Consider the following 18,169-nt stretch of genomic DNA (forward strand, 5'->3'; position numbering starts at 1 on the left):
GATTTCTTTTGAATCAAATATTTATTTAAAAAGCTACTATTTTTTCGCGATAAATAAAAGGCAAAGATCATGAAAAGACATGAATTTATTTTCTGGAAATTTCAATTAATTATAAAAATTACTAAATGTTTTTTAAATATAAGAAAATATTTAAATACCTATTGAAATAATTTTGTGTGAAGAAAAAAACAACTTCATTCAATTTTTTTTAGAAAGAACACTGGAACGGAAGCTGTTCTAATGCGCTTCAAAGGGTTAAGATGTGCGTAGGGGGAGGGGGAGGAAAATAAAGAAATCAGAAATATTTTTAATAGTTGTGAAAAACTCCGCCATTTCTTTCTCCTCTAAAAATTTGGAAATTGAGATATTTGATATTCGCCGATCAATGCGGTTCTATTAAGAGTACTACTTTATTACAATAACTAATTATAGCGAAAATATCCAATCCCAAAATGAAATGGATATTCCCTTCCATTGTCCATATAATTTTAAAAAGAGAAAGGGAAGCGGCTAAGTGAATGAGAGAAGCTAAGAATGTACTTGTAGAATATATAGACAATAGGCACCACTTTGATTTTGAAGTATCCATCCCACCTTCGAAAGCCAAAAGAATGACGTGGAGCTATTACGCGGATGTTATGGCTAAAGGTAATTGTATTTATACAGATGGATCAAAAATGGGTTGTGCTTTTGTATGATACGAAAATGAACAAGAAAAAGGATCTAGAAAATTCTGACTGAATGACAATGCGACTGTCTTTAGGGTGGAAGTGGTGGCAATCAGAAATGCTCTGTGTTGCTCAACGCAATATAAAAGGGGCAAATATCATTTCTGATTCAAGAGCGGCTTTAAATTCCCTCCATTCCATTCGTGAAACCAAATGATATAATATTGTACATAAAAGAAAACACTGGATCAAAGCTCATCAGGAAATGAGAAAAGCAGATGCACTAGCGAAGGAAGCCTTAAACTTAGAAAACCAAGAGATCGAGCCCAACTCAGAAATGATACGAAAACTCTAATAGTGAAGGATTTGCCGGAGAGAAGGAATAATTCCACCTAGGGTCATTTTAAAAACGATTTGGTTCACCGAATGGAGGATGATTTTTATCTTCACTGGACATGGCGTATTTTCTGTGCACCGTTTCATTGACTTGTCAGTGTGGCACCGAAGAAAGATCTATAAATCAAGTCATTAAAACCTGTGCACTATGGTGAGAACACAGACTCGGATGGCCTAGAAATGGAATGTCTCTTGACGTCGAAGAAATAAAAATCTTCTATTAGGGACATTTTGTCAAAGCTCTTGTCTTTAGTTCTCTCCTAACGTAAAACGCTAACGTACAGTCATGTATTTTACGCATTTTTAATGTTTCACAATCTAATATGTAATGTTTTTTTCTTATTCTGTACCAATATGCGTTTTCTCTAAGTGTCCAATGCCATCAAGTGTCGTTTGTTCCTTCGTAGGGTTGCTCTTCGGCGACGTCATCAAGTTTCTCGTACGGCCTCTGGCTAGGTATTCGGGGTATCGCGTGCATTATTCCCCTAAGAGAATCTACCCGAATTTTAGCGAAGTGGTCCGATCACTAAAGCTATCCGAACGAGAAAGAATTCACGCAGAAAACATAAAATACGGTGGCATATGCATGGGCGTCGACAGAGTACTTTTCCAAATGTATTTGAAAGAAACATACACTGGTAACAGTAAAATAGATTATTTATTGAACAACGATATCACTATATATACATTTAAATCTCTACAAGACATAACAGAAAAGTAATCGGTCACATTTTATTGCAAAGACGAAATATAAGCTCGGATAATTAAGTAAAACAATGTCGTCATACTATCATAATGCCATAACGCTAAATGACACCTACATCTGATGGAAATTCCAAGGTTGCAGTCAAAACCAAACACTCATTCAGATAAAAATAGATGGAATGTTTCATCATCATTTTTTTTTAAATGCAGTGAGACTTGGCTAAATCGAAACTGAATAATACAAATTTTAATATCTAAAAGTTCGAATGACGAAAACTAGTCCAAAATAAGTACAGTAAGAAAAAAAACTATGATACGTAATCTAAAAATGAATGGAAAAAATTATTTCTGAGATATTAATAGTTTTGATAAATAATAGATAATGAATAAATAAACAATAAGTAATTTCAGTAAATAAACTAAGACTAATTTAAAAAAGAAAATTCATAATAATTATGTAATAAAGTTTAAGTTAATACATATATTTTGAATGCAACAATTATACAATAAAACTACAAATAAAAAGTACAATCTATATTTAAGATATTCAATAAGTTTCTTTAGATGAGAAATTTTTTTTACTACCTTATTTATCGATGCATTGTACCAAAGAGAGATGTCAAGTAAATTATTGAAATTGGAAAAAATATTCACTTAAAATAACTGAAGATAAAATTTATTAATGTATTTATACATAACAAAAATAATCCATAAAATGAATTTAAATTATTATTTTTATTAATAAAAATAAATAAATAAATAAATAAATAAACAATATTTTAAGAACAAAAATGTCCAACCAATTTGAAATAAAAACGTTTGTATTTGCCAAGTTTCACTGCATACTATATTTTTATACCTTTCTTCAAATGACCTTAAATTATGCAGAGTACAATTAAATATTTTTAGAAAACTTTCACGCCTTCCATATATCTCATAAATAATAATAATAAAAAAATGAAAAGAAAATAATTAAAGACGGAACAATGTTTTAAGTGATAGTTTCAACTAAGACAAAAAAAAAACAAACAAACAAAAAAAACATAAAATTATTATCTTAACAAAAATACATAGTTCATTATTTATATAAATATCATTATATTATTTTCAAGCAATGTTTGGATAAACTTTGAATTCAAATCTATAAATATAATTTACAATTTTAAAATGTTTACATGTGAAAACTAAACTAAATTTAATTTAAAAAAAGACAAAACCAAATGGAAATTTTTAAATATAAAAACTTTTACACAATATTAATATATACATATTGCGCTCCATTTCTTCCAAGAATAAGGAATAAGATCATGTGGTATATATGCGCAAACCTAAAACATATAAATAAGTGAATACAAGTCTTTGATGTTTTCCGGCAAATGAAATGGTTGATGAATCAAATGTATAATTTCACCATATTTATTCAAAAACATATCAAAATTTTAATTTATTAATATATGATTTTGACAATATTATTATTAAAAAATAAATACTACTAAATTTTAAGAAAAGTGAGAGAAAGAATACTGACCGCAGTACACAGCAAGCTAACATTAACATCATAAATAAATTCATTCATTCATTCATTACATAATTGTGAACTGGAATAATAAAAATAAATTAAACAAAACACAAACACAAGAAATCATTATATAAAAAAGAGCAAAAACAAGTAAATACTTTAACTATACAACAATATAGAGAAGAAACAAAGCTTTTATCATTTGAAAATTTAACATAACTGCTTTCAAAATAGAAAAATAACAACATGCATAAATAATTGAAACAAACATTTATAAAACCTAAAAAAAAAGTATACAATACTTTATGTTTCAATAAATTTTCTTTAAATAAAACTCTAATTTATATATAAAATATAACAATTCATAAAAGATTATATAAATGCTTAATCATTTAGTAAAAAATTTATCAAGATTACCTCATTAATCTTATAATGCCTTTTTTTTCGCTTATTAGATAGATTTCTAAATACTAGAAATGCTGACATTAATATCACTGTCTATTTTCCAAGATGCCATTATTATTATTATTATTTTTAAATTTCACAATTACATTTTTCTGATAATATTTATTGATATATAATATTTCCTTTCTTGTAGCTTACTTCATAATTAATCTACAAAACAGGAAATACATAAAAGTAAACTATAAAGCATAATCACAGAATTCTATAGTAATTATTTTAAATTCATAAAATTTTCAAATTTTGCAAGTGGGTGAGGGATTTGTGCAATTTTCATCCATCTGTCTACAATAAAAGACATAAGGTAATAAAAGAAAATCCTATGATATCTTATTACATGATTGTTAATCAAATTTATGAATGATGATTTATATATTTATGAGGATAAAAATATCATAAATAAACTATATTTGTATTTTGAACACAATTTCTGAATAAATAAAATTTCCTTCTTTCCTGAAATACGACTCATTAATAAACTATTGAACTTTGAGAATAATAATCACTTTTTTATGTCCCTTTCAAAATTATTTATTATATTTTCAAAATTTATAAAAATAAAAATCTTTAAATATAAATTGGTCTTTTTCTCTACTGCAACAATGCATTTTCTATCTGATATTCGAGCTCACTGAAAAAGAATGTTGAGTCAAGGTAATTTACGAACAAATTAACATACACAATACAGTCATTTTTACTTTTGAACTACAATTAACGAAACAAGGTTTTAGTTATTCACAAGGAAGAGGATTAATTATAAACGTAGATAGAATCTTATTTCATTACTGTTTATCACAAAAATTGAAGAAACATTCAGTTGAATTAATATTATATTTGGCCATTTTTTTGTACATCAACAAATTTCAATACACACACACCAATAAAATATAGCAAATCTTAACCTGCAATTTTTAACTGAAATTCACTTCTCACAGCCTCACTAGATGTCATTAAGAATAGATGAAATGAGAGAGGGCACAAAAGAAAATTGTTTAATACCACTCTTTTTCAAAATGTCTTTTGAACTAGTATATTCAACAGAATATTGTATTTTTGACAAAAATTGATATATATGTGGTAGACATAAATTATTTTTAATGAAATGATTTTCAATACAGAAAAATCAATGCAAATCTTCAAAAGTAAGAGTGAAACATAAGCTATCATCTATCAATACCCAAATTGCAATCCTGGTGCATTGGTCATCTTATATACCAAATATCAATTTATGTGAATCTATCTTTGCGATCATATGAAAGATTCTGTTCAGATTGTTACCAGAAAAAGACAAAAGGCCTTATTATATTAAAAAATGCAAAAATTACTCATTTTCAAGCATAGAAAAAAAAATTGACTTATTTTTTGACAATTAAAAAAGATTTTCATAAAAAAAATAATCAATAAAAGTTTCTTTCCACTCTCTTTTCAATTTCAATATTTTTTGTAGTACGGTACCTTCTGAAATTATTAAAGTTATTTGAGCTCAAAGTCACAGGTTAATTGAAACTCAAACTGTGCATAAAAAATACAAATACATGCTTACTTTGTAATCACATTTAAATACAGAGAAAAAATAAAAAGCCCATCCTTATTTATAAATACTTTCTACTTCAAAAACACTAAAGATGAATAAAATGGACTTTTAATCAAATGTTCGAGGTATGTTACTGAAGGGCAGAATAGGGCACGAGGCTTCTAATTCAATGGCTGTAGCTATGCATTCAGTTGCTGTTTCATAATCTCCCATGTCTTGCAGGACTTTACCCATATTAAACCTACAAAGAAAAATAAATGCATGCAAAATTCCAACAAGTAGTTCTGTGAAGACTATTAATTCTACTCCCGTCCAAAAACAGATGTGCTTTTCATTGCAGTCTTTAAAGATTTAGTCATCGCTACTAAAATTAAAGATGAATGTGTATGTATATTCGTATTAGCATCCTACAGATCCAATTGTATAACTTAAGATTTACCAAACTTGGGATATACATATTTTGAAGTGATAGAAATGAACAATACTTTAAAAATTTTAATTAATTAAAAATTAATAGAAGTTTCAGGGTGGTCATCATTTTTGCTGTCTTATTTTCTGTAACCTTCCCAGGTTCAATAAAAAATTTCTCTGACTTTTTTGGATGTATCTAAAAAATTTTATAAAATCTCACTTCACATTCTTCATCTTAATTTTTGGGCAGTGCACTCTTAATAATATGTAAAGCATAGTTCCACTTTTCTTAACTATATATATATATATAAATCAGTGTAGGATAAAGAAAATTTAATGCCCGGAAAACAAAATAAAAAGTCATTTTGAATTACTAGGTTTCAAATAAGCCTCCTTTTTATAAACCTTTTCCTACAAACAGTATAGCATATATCAATATAAATAACACTGAGAGATGTGTGGTTGTCCAGCCTGACACAGATTTATTCATGAAAAATTTAATATAAAATTACATGAACATTGGCAAAGAATTTAAGAATAAAATAATTTGTTTATTTCTAGGAAATTCTACTTGTTCATATTGTTTTCCTACACCCAAATCAAGGCTAAGCAATTTTACTACAGAAAAAAAATTATAAATATTAAATGAAAAATGGCTAAAGAAAATATTAGCAGTAATATCAAGCACTTTCAGATTAAAATAAAAGAAATTATTCAGTGACAACAACATTGCATAAACGTTTAGCTTGAGTCATTAAAAAAAAAAAAAAAAAAAAAACGTTTGCTATTTTAGCAGAATGTTTAACTCATTTGTACCACAAAAAGAAAAAAAGGAAAATTGGTATTTATCACCAAATTTTTTTTTTTATTGAATTAAAAAAGAAACATGTTTTAGATTTGTAAAATTAAAAAAGAGTGAGAGAAAGCTATATCCATTTATAAATAAAACAACCAATTTGAAATTAATCTGTAAAAGTAAAGATTTTATTTTGAGAGTTAACCGAATTGATAATGAAAGAGAGAATTAAATCTTACTCTTATGATAATTTAACTTTTTGACATGGAGTTAACAGATTTGATGACAATACACTTACCAGGACTGATGAGACATAGGATCAATGGTAACGGCATCTCGGAGCAGTTTTTCTGCCAAACGGCTATTTCCCAAATTGTGATGCACCATACTCTAGTTTTGAATATAAGGAAAAGGAGGAATATATCAAATCTGATATAGAAATTATGTAACAGCAGGAAAAAGTTGTTACAAATCAAAATGTATAGAATATTAATATCAATTAACAGTCCTCAAAAAAGCAGATGAGATAATTGAAATTTTTTTTGAATGACAGAAGGAAAAAATTTTATTTTTCAGAAAAGGCTATGGAAGTCTCATATCTGTGTTGAACATTTACCTAGGTCTATGAGTGTTAAATAAATTCTTTTTTAAGCTAAAATGCATAACATGTACATTTCTGATAAATTTTCATTCTTTCTATGAACAAAAATTTGATTCATTCTCCAAATCAGAAGTATGAACGATATTTTTTCAATTGTAAAATTTATACGCCTGAGTCAGTTAATAAAACATTTCTACACTTCTTTCTGACATAGTAGATTCGTCTGGTTCTCTCAATTAAGTTTTAAATTCAAGAAAGACAATCTTTTGTTATGAGCATTCTCAATAATTAAAATCAACATCCATAAACTTCATCTTCACAATTAGATTCATTGTGATGAAAAGATAAGATTTCATAAAATATTTAAACATTTAGGAGAATTTCATTTCACAAATCTTTTTTCATCAAAGTGAATTCTTCACACTGCAACGCATTGTAAGAGTTTCTTCCTCGGGCATGTGAACAAGCACATTTCTGCTTCAATTTATTTATTTCTTGTTTCCATCAATGGAATGTTGCAATTAATAATTTATTCGGTTCTTGATGAACACGAATTCCCAAATTTTTTATGTACAAGTGATAACATTAATTGTAATATATCAAGAAAGTTATTAATTGATAGATGAATTTAATTACATTTTAATTCGAAAAATATGTCCTTATCTTTTACTAAATCTAAGGAAAAATTTACTTTAAACATCTTAATAACTAAGAATTAATAATTAAAGACTGAAAAGTAAGTAATAATTAAAATAAAAGGAATTTAAATTTTTAGTGTATTAATAAGTGCTTTTTAAAAACATTTAATTAAATTTATTAGATAAATTATATTAATGTTACTAAAACACTTTGGCAATCAAGACAATTAAAAATTTAGAGAAAAATAATAACCATTCTTCTATACCTGAAGAAATGCTTTAAATAACAAAATTCAATAAGGAAAAACAATTTTATAATAAAAGAAATCACAATACAATAACATTTAAATTGATTGGGAATATTTCAATAAAGAAAATCCTTACCAAATGCTGGAGTGCTTTCACATGGAATGGATTAACTGCAACTGCATTCTGGAAACAAAGTTTTGCCTCCTCATACTCCTGCCTGCATTCGTGAACCCTTCCTTTCTGGGAAAGAATAAGAAATTTTTCTGTGATTTATTTGGAATCAATAGTTATTTTTATCTACTTATCTCTCACATTTCTGATATAAGTAATAACAAAGATTATTTTTATCATCGCAAATAAATTTTTAAACTTTAACACTGAAGGAAATCAATATCTCACTAACTTCTTAGTCCATTATCTTTATAAATATATGTATAATGGTAAGAATACTTTTGTACTTGTGTGAGGATTAGATGGCGATAAAAACGTAATTCTTATGGGGCTATAAGCAAGTATCCATTAGGCATTTGTGAAGATTATAAATTAAATTATTATATAGCAACAATTTACATCAACAAAACAAGATAAAATACATCTTTAAGGTTGCCATTTATGGTTCTATGAAAGTAATTATTTTTAGGTACTTGGAATCTTGCAAATATTATTTGCATCTAATAAACTGATCAAAAATTTAACAGACACTGTTAAATGATACTGATTATGATTCCTTGACATTCTGTAGTAATTCTTGTATAAATAATAGTTTTATAATGGATGAAAAAAAATTAAAGTAATCTTTTTCTTACAAAAATATTCTAACATCACATCTGCAAATATTCTTAACTTACTCTGAAATACTGAGAAATTACTTTGAAAATTTAAGAATTACTTATATAGATATATATATATTAATAATGTAGAGATAAGTAAATTTTATCAAATAAAATTATCAGTATAACTTGATCAACCAATATTAATAGTGAATATATCTGATATGTCCTGTGCTATGATCTATGCCGAGTGGGCAGGCAACATATGGAGGAATCAATTTGTTGCATTTAAAATAACAGTTTTTTTTAAATTTTACTTTTATTTCTCATATCCTTAAAAATTAAAGTGATTCCAATTGCATGAGGAAGAGCATTAGGAATAGAGCCCTGTTTAAACAAAGCTAAGATTCCCAAATAAGAATAATAACAACTAGGAATGATTAACAGAGTCCTATTAACCAAAATTTTGTCTCCAAGGTACTTTCCAAGGATTTCGGTCAGAATAGGAAAGAAGTGGGGATTACATTTGACCATCATAAGATGTTTTTAGAAAAGAAAACATAATATTTGACCAACTTATGAATTCCAGATGGTTCCTTACTGTACATACGGCAATAAAGTGTTACAGCCTCCATTTTCTTATCTATTGGACATATTAAGAATAGAGTATGATTCCTTTTTCATAGAGCATGAAAAAGCTACTCTTTATCCATCTGAATCATATGGCAATTCAACGACTAAAACTCTTGGTATAAATCAGTTCCGTTTTCAAATAAAAAATGTAGCATTTTAAAATATTTTACAACTTTTGAATGTTACTTTTTTCTGTGCATTATTAAGAATATTTGCTCATTCATATTTTAGGATTACATTTGGTATGTGAAACCTATTTTATATAAATTTAGTTAGTTTAGTTATATTAATGCTCCGTTTTAAAGCAACACTAGGACTATTTTGGAATGAACTTCATAATTTTGAATCATGGTCCGATGACGAGGATGACATCTGAGCTGGAACGCCATCTCCAAACTTCCACACCACACCAGCGGGAGAACAATGCACCATACCCGCTTACATAACAGTTCTTTGGTGGAATCGTACCTTGTACCAGAAACCTTCCAGTTTCAAAGCTGAGACCTTACTAGCAGGCCACTGCGGCCCCTTTGCATAATTAGATGATGGTTATGATTTTTTAAAAATTTTATTATTCTTCCTATATACATTTGTAAATTTCAAAAGATGACGAATTTGCTTGGTTTCAGGGTGAAAGCATTTGCAGCAATTAATTTGTTATTCAATTGTAATGCGACTTAATTATGAGCTAAGGAATGTGAAACTATAGAAATTTAAATTAATTGCAAGTTGATCTGAATGATAAATATTTTTTAATAAATCTCATGCTTTAAAAAAATAATTCTCCTTAATTCCACTCCACACTGTTTAGTAACGACCTCCGTTTCCCTACAGATGGTGCAACAGTATTATGCAAGACATATACTGCAGGGCATTGCAATGCTTTAACATTAAACAAAATTGCCCTCTTTCACAAATCAACATCAATATAAAATTCATTACAATAAATGCAATGAAGTTTCTCAAATGACACAATAAGCTTAACAAAATAAAATATGACATATGCACTAGATTATGAGTAAATAATATTTAAATAGGCAATATATAAAGTTTAGGAATCGGACGTTTGAAAACTCCTTTATTTGTTTAATACTAGGAACATGAATCCTGTCATCCTTTCCCGAAAAGACTGTAACGATTCTACTTCTTACCCAATTGCACACAATCATGTTATTTTCCTTTATTACAACCATGTCTGCCACCTAGTAGAAACAATCACACAATCTCTTTTTAATGAATCTAAGATTCATTAAAACCACTTACCACTTTGCTAGTCTCAAAACCACTTACCATGACCATCAGTTGATGAGAGAGAGGGAAAAGAGCATTGGCTTCCATGATAGATGCCTCAGCTTCCTTCAGCTGACCCTGTCTCAGATAGAGCTCCACTATGAGCAGCCAGATGTGCAGCTGCAACAACCAGACATATTGAGGGCCAGGCTTTGGCTGAAACCCGCTGATTGAAGAAGCGACTTCGGACAAAGCTTGTTCCATACGAGCTGCTGCATTGCCTGAATTGCCAGCTGGGGAACCTGCAAAGAGGAATCAATAATTTCTCTATATATGAAAAATGAATAATTTCCCCATATTTTGGGATCATTTGAAAACTCTATTCATTTGCAATTGTAATTTCTTCCAACTGTCTTTCTTGTATGCTAACACAATATGACACAAGTAAAATGAAGAAGTCTAGTTGAGCACTAAGAATAACTTTAATTGAGTCAAAAATTTGATAAAACTAATGGTGTTTTTTAACGTGTTCATATGGATATTAATGCATAAAGACAAACTTCCAAATGTTTTATCCACAATTTGATAGAAATCTATAAATTTGATGAAGATGCACATGCCAAATTTCATGCTTATAACTCGTTGCATTTTTGATTTACCACATTTACAGACTAATAAACACATGATACATGAAATGAAACCTTCTCAAAATATGATGGGGTAGGTTGAATTTTTGTACAAAAGGAATAAAAGTTTTGGATTGTTGATTAAATAGACTGGCTCATACAGAATTGTTACAGAATCTTTGAGTTATTATTTCTATATTCACATGGATGCACAGATAAGACCTTTACAAAGATTTTGACAAAATTGTACACACAAGTCTACAATTTTATAAAACTCTTGTAACTAATTTCATATATCAAACTCATAACAGATTAATCTTTTGCATTCATAAAGAAATAGACTGCAAAGAGACATAATTCTAAAAATGTGCTTTTCAGACTCAAGGAAGCTTACAATATTCATAACTTCATTCAACTTCATAATCCAGAAAGTAAAATAAATATATAAAAATTATTTAGCATTCCTTTAAAAAAATAATAAAGGAATGCTAAAAAAAACTTAAAGATCACCTCATATAAAATGCAGATCTATATGGAATTTTCAATTCAAATGAGGAGAAAAAACATTAACAAGAATAAATAAGTTAATATTTTTTTTGTATTAATTTATATGCAAATATATAAACCCCAAAATTCTAAAGCTTTTAACAAAAAATTCTGAAAAAAAATTAATTATTTAAAATGCTAGAATTTACTAATAATAAATTTATTAAAAGGTATTAGAGCCAATAATAGATATTATTATTGTTACTATAATTTCATTTGATGATCTAAAGAATTTTGAAGTCACCTGAATCTCCATCAGAAAACTCAGAAGAATAAATCTGGAAAACACTTCTGCTCTCACTTGCAACACGCATCATGCCAGGTCCCATAGTCTCCCTGAAAAATAAATAGTAAATATGTACACTAAATCACTAGTCAGAAATTATGCCAACAGAGGAAATATGACCTGCAAAACTTCTCAATTAGAATTTAATCATTCCCAAATATAATTAAATAAAAGGCTAAACTAAGTTTATTTCATTGAGAAGGAAACAAAGTTTCAACTTAATATTGCATTAAATTGTTGTTTGCTTCAAGTCCAAAATGTCATTCTTTTAGTGCCTGTTCCATAAATGAAAACATTAGGTGGTGCAACTATTTTAGCAGATTTCTGTAATAAGAATACATTGCAATATTTTTTCTTAAACCACAATAGTAAAAATAGCTTTAAAGGAGGTATAACACTCATAAAGTTATCATCAAGAGAAAGGTTGGAACATATTTGATGACCAATATGACAATAATACATTAGCAATATCCATAAAGATCTAGAAAGAGAAATTGATAAATTTTAAACAAACAATAGCAGTAGAGAATTTTGTTATACTATTTAAAACTTTTAATTTACAATATTTAATTAATAGGTACACAGAAAAAAAGCAATAAAATATTAATAAGTACAATAAAAAGGCAATTTTACTACAGAAAGAATAACTATTATTACAATTTAAAATTATTTCAATAAATAATAATAATAATAATAAACAATATAAAAAATAGTACACAGTTGTTTGAATACTACAATTATGCAACTGAACTTAAAAATATATAATACAATTCATATTTATCATGCTTAATCGTTTAAAATTTGAAAAGACTTTTTTCCTCCTTAGACTGAATATATTGCACAGCAGTAAATCACTCCAATAAATAAAATGACAAAATTATTCACTTACATTTACTGTAAACAAAAAGGTTGAAAATATTTTAAAAACTAATAATCTTTTTTCTTTTACAATTTCCAATTTAATTTCAACTTGGAATTGTACATAGTATTTAGCATTATGTTCATAAGAAATTAAAAGATCAGAGGAAACTTCAAAGTGCATATGAATTAGAATTAAAATCATTCATCTGACAAACTTGCCCTTTACTGTCATTTATAGTAAATGGAAGTTTATGCAAATTACAAGACAATTAAGGAAACAGTTTAGGATAAGGCAGAAACATTTGATGAGGTAGAAAACCAGGCTTTTAAAAAGAAACAAAACCCTGAGTTTAATTTAAAACAAGGCATGTATATTATATATATAGAGAGAAAGTCACAGAAAAAAAATCAGTAAAAAATGCTAATTGGTTAATTAAAATTAATTAGAATTAAACGTAAACAAAAATTAATTGTCATCATCCTTTGTGGACCGATGGACTGGACGGATATAAGGAAGTAAGAAAGTAGGCTGTCCAATGAGTCATTGAACGTGGAAGTAACAGATGTGTCAGTGTCAATAAGGAAGTAATCTTTTTATTTGCAGAGACTAAAGCACCCTTTAAAAACCGAGGTTTCATCGGAAGGAGGTCAGGAGGAGAAATCAGTTTGCATTGTGCAGCCAAGGAGACAACCAGACCCAGTGAGCCAGGACGTTCTGGATGGAACCACTACCATTACGAGTCATTGCTGTCACAACGAATAAACAGTCCACTATCTAGCCCTCCACCATCATAAGTAATTCATCTTTGTTATCTCCGAACAGATTTCTAAACAATCATGGTGATATGGAGGACGTATCAACTTCGCAAGAGGAAGTTCACCAAACCTGGATGAGGCAAATTCAAGAGGAGAACAAGGACACGATGGACCTCGTACACCAATTATAGAAGAAGGGCCACAATAAAAAGAAAATTAACAAAAAATAAAAAATAAAAAGGAAGAAAGAAAGAAAAGAAAAAAAGAATTAGAACTTGTTGAAATGTCATAACCTTGTATGGAACTTTAAACGAGAAAACAACTACAACAATATGGGATACTCTTCCAAGAGCTAAATCTGATGGATGGGAAAACATTCCTACAGTGTTAGACGCAGACATGTCTAATGTGATGACCAGAAATTTGTTCAACACTTACAAGTATAAAACGTTAAAGAAGACTGTCATCACTCTGAGACAAGTAGGAAGAGCATGCGACGTACAACAAGATATGACAATAACAGGAGAACTATCTAAATCCAAAATAAATGGAAAAATATCTACTTTAAGCACAACACTCATGGTGAGCAAAGATCTAAGCTTTTACACAGAAAAAGCTGGAAGAGAAAAAGATCCTCAAAGAGCAAACAAGAAGCTTCTAGCAACAGAAGACTTCGAAAAATTACACATACACATGGTATCCAGGATGCAAGAAAACAGTCAACCAAACATACAATGAACTTGTCAAAAAACCTCACATGATAACTCCTTGGACCAATGACACAACAATGTGCTATGCACTTGTACTTTTCAGTGCATATGGACTTCGCATCTCAAAGCCCCAACACAATTGTATTGCAAACAAATGGAATTTACTATAACATTTGTAACAAAATTTGAAATAACTGTTAAAACTTACTGGTCATTGTGGCCCTATTGAAAAAACATGTTGATGTCGGTGTAAATTTTAAACATTTGACAATAAATGATAATGAAATGTATTCTCCCTTTGGTATTATTTTTCCTTATACAGCCCCTGCTGCCACAGAAATCAAAAAAATTTACATTCATGCCGATGATTTGGAATTAAAAATGAGAGATGCAGAAGGAATTATAAATACAATTGGAAAAATGACAATAAACAGAATGTAAGTAATTTCTGGTCTCTTTATTTACGCTAGAGCAGATGTTGCAGCAATTTTTCTTTTCAGGTGGCAGTTAACTGGGAGAATAACTGGTGCCTCAGGGTAATACAATTAATTCCTCGGCGCTGACATGGCGAGAGCTAAACATTGGTGTTTCACCTTGAGCAACCCCACCCTTGAAAATCACCCACCCTTTTGGTTAAAAGATGATGAGACAAATGGTTTCCAATACAAGCAAGGAAATAATGGAACATTTCATATTCAAGGTTTTGTTGTTTTCAAAGACAGAAAAATATTGACATAACTGAAACCAATGAATAACAAGGCTCACTGGGAGGTGATGAAAGGATACATAAAACAAAACGAGGAGTACTGAGGCAAAGCAGAAACAAAGATAAGTACTTTTTCTCTAAAAATTTGAAAAAATCTGATGAAATTAATCCGTTAGAAAAATTGCAAAATGATTGCCATGAATATGATAATTTATTTACATTTACAAAGATAACTTCAAATTAAGCTGCAGATTCCACACATTTATTCAGAAGTATCATGAATCGAAACAACAACCAAGAGATCACATAACAGCATGTGCTGCAATCACAGGACCTACAGGGACAGGAAAAACAGGTCAGATCCAATATAATTATGACATAAAAGAAATATATTGGAAACCACATGGACAATGGTGAGATGGTTACAATAACCAAAAAGTTACTCCTGGTACAGTTATGGTGACCTACTGAGATTATTTGACAGATATCCACTGAAAGTTCCAATTAAAGTTCAAATTATCCAAAGTATCCTATGTGGAATTCAACAGTGAAATAGTGTACCTAACAAGTAATCAACACTGGACAGAGTGGCTTCCAAACATCCCTGACAAATCTGCATTGTAGCGACAGATAAGTGCAAAGATTGGTCATGGATAAATCAGAAGCATGGAATGGTTCAATGGTAAGTAAATTTTATTTAATAAAATAATAACTCAGATACATAGATAGATACATATTCAAAAATGAAAATTCACTTTCAAAAAAAAAGATATCTTCAAAATTAATTATTATTTCATTTGAAAATAATTTTAAATAATAATTTTGTATCAGATGAAAGCACATTATATTTTATTATAGTTGTTTTCTTTTAGATTTCAAACAGTTATATAAATGGAAATAAGCTGCAGTATTTTACCTAATAATGAAATATATTTTAAATTAGATGTAAACATTATAATAATGCATTGAGATTCAATAATAATAAAGGCTACAATAAGTTGTCTAAAATTTAAAACTTCTTGAAAAAATTCTACCATTAATGTACTTTTTATTCACTTTGGGATTTTATACAAACAGTGATTAATTTATATACATTACAGATTTATATAAAAAAAAGAATAAAGATTAAACAAAATCTTATAAGAGAAAAGGAAACACGTCAATAATAGTCATATTATATTCTCTTATTTTTGGGCATTCAATTTAGTTTTTGTTCTACATATAGTAAAGATGAATGTGTGCATATATATATATATATATATATATATATATATATATATATATATATATATATATATATATATATATATATATATATATATATATATATGTATGTATGTAATGATATTTTAAACTTTTAATTTCAATTTAATTAATTTCCAAGATTTTATCTTAATTTAGCCCATAGTAACTTCATTCTAAAAATATTCTCTTATTTCGTGATCCAATTCCACTGTCTCTAATTAATTAATTCAAGAGAAGCTTTGTTAAATTGCCGAATCAGCTAAAAGTCTAACTTTCCAACACTACGCGTGAAGAGACAAAATACCGCTGACGATACAAATTCTTTTTAAAAATCTCCATGTGTTTCCCCTACCTCTTCAACGCGTGTAACGAAAATTCCTATCGAAATCTCATTATATATTAGCACTAGGAAGAAATATTTTACCTATCAATTTATATAAGACCAGGGATAAAATGTCCAAGAGCTTTATTTCCCTCATTCCTTTTCTGTGTCCTTCTGTGTGCTCATCATTTGTACATATGCTTCTTCAAAATGAAATAAAACGTCACGAAATTAAAAGTATCTTCACTGTCTTCAAACTGCATTCTGCTTCACATAAAATAATGCTTACATATTAAAGAGTCGACAAGGATAGTTTCCTGTGAAAAAGGATGAAATGAATTAAAATTAAATCCACGGGTGAGATCGTCGTTGTATTGCGCCTCCGCAGCTCGCTCCAAAGATGACTGCTTCGGTCCAGGTTCGCCCAGCTGCGATGTTTCTGTGGCGAAGCTCTTTCACCGCCGTTTCCTTCGGTTGCCTCCGGCCACATCGTTTCACGCAAACCGTAGTCGGTCCAGTTCCCGTTGAATCCTATGCCTTCCATAACCTGCGACTTCATCCGACACTGCTTCTGTTTGTGCTCCACATCGTCATGTGCGTGCTAATTATATCCTCAAGGAGTTGGGGCTCCTTGTCATCATAAAAATTTTCTGGCTCCTTACCTGTGCTGAATAATCCCGATCTCGACGTCATTTCCTTGTTATATCATCACCACAATACAATACTCGCCAGTGGTCTCCAGTGCCAGATTGAATCCCCCAAATTTCAAAAATATCACTTGTGTGTTACATTATCAACTCAATAGAAAAATAGCTTTCCGTCCCCTGCCGTAGTCACCATTTCCAGTACTCAAAATTGCATTTTTGTGATTAATTAAAAAAGTGATAATTCATCAAAAAAGTGTTTAGTGTTTCCCGACTCAACGGTGAAAATCAAGATTTATGTGTGTTTTTCTTTCCTTTTGATTTTCCTTTTTGAATTTTAGAATTATTGCAAGTTATATTTTTATAGTATTATTTAAAATATTAAATTTTTAGCCTTTTATCAAAATTTTATGCATAAATTTATAATGTTTTTTATTTGAAATATACTTTAATGTTGTTATGACCTGAAAAAATGACTGACCCAGATAAAATAAATGTGTCAAGCCCTCAAAGTAAAGAAAATAAAATTGATAAAGAAAATGATCAAATAGCCCAAGAACCCTCCATAATTCCTTTTGATCCTGAAAATGGGTTTATGGTTGGGATATTTTAACAAAATTTGTCAAGAAAATAACAAAACTTATTTGTGGAAAATTAAAAATATTGCTAAATTTCTAAAAGGGTCAGCTTTAACACATTATATAAATAGTCGTTTAAATATTGATAATTTTGATTATTTATGTTGTATATTAACTGAACAGTTTATTCAACCCAATATTGTTAATTTTTCTGACTTTTAACAATTGAAATTTGATTCAAAAAATTCTAAATTAGTTGATTATTTTCATCAAAAAT

The 18,169-nt window shown here is 28.8% G+C and overlaps 2 protein-coding genes across 4 annotated transcripts in view; both read right to left on the reverse strand.

Moving 5' to 3' along the window:
• The window catches only part of LOC129961805 (P protein-like), a 78,450-nt gene extending 75,072 nt beyond the window's left edge, over positions 1 to 3,378 (reverse strand). The window contains exon 1 of the mRNA XM_056075378.1: positions 3,298 to 3,378. Coding sequence (XP_055931353.1) covers positions 3,298 to 3,345 — 48 coding nt within the window. The 5' untranslated portion in view covers positions 3,346 to 3,378. The remainder of the gene's footprint in view (positions 1 to 3,297) is intronic.
• Positions 1,704 to 18,169, reverse strand: part of LOC129961804 (tetratricopeptide repeat protein 7B-like) — a 65,727-nt gene continuing 49,261 nt past the window's right edge. For all 3 annotated transcript variants that reach the window (XM_056075376.1, XM_056075375.1, XM_056075377.1), the window contains 5 exons: positions 12,029 to 12,120; positions 10,673 to 10,914; positions 8,115 to 8,219; positions 6,790 to 6,881; positions 1,704 to 5,525 (listed from right to left, as the gene is read on the reverse strand). In XM_056075376.1, coding sequence (XP_055931351.1) covers positions 5,393 to 5,525; positions 6,790 to 6,881; positions 8,115 to 8,219; positions 10,673 to 10,914; positions 12,029 to 12,120 — 664 coding nt within the window. In that variant the 3' untranslated portion in view covers positions 1,704 to 5,392. The remainder of the gene's footprint in view (positions 5,526 to 6,789; positions 6,882 to 8,114; positions 8,220 to 10,672; positions 10,915 to 12,028; positions 12,121 to 18,169) is intronic.

Source organism: Argiope bruennichi, chromosome 2 (assembly GCF_947563725.1).
Source record: "Argiope bruennichi chromosome 2, qqArgBrue1.1, whole genome shotgun sequence".
NCBI lineage: Eukaryota > Metazoa > Arthropoda > Arachnida > Araneae > Araneidae > Argiope > Argiope bruennichi.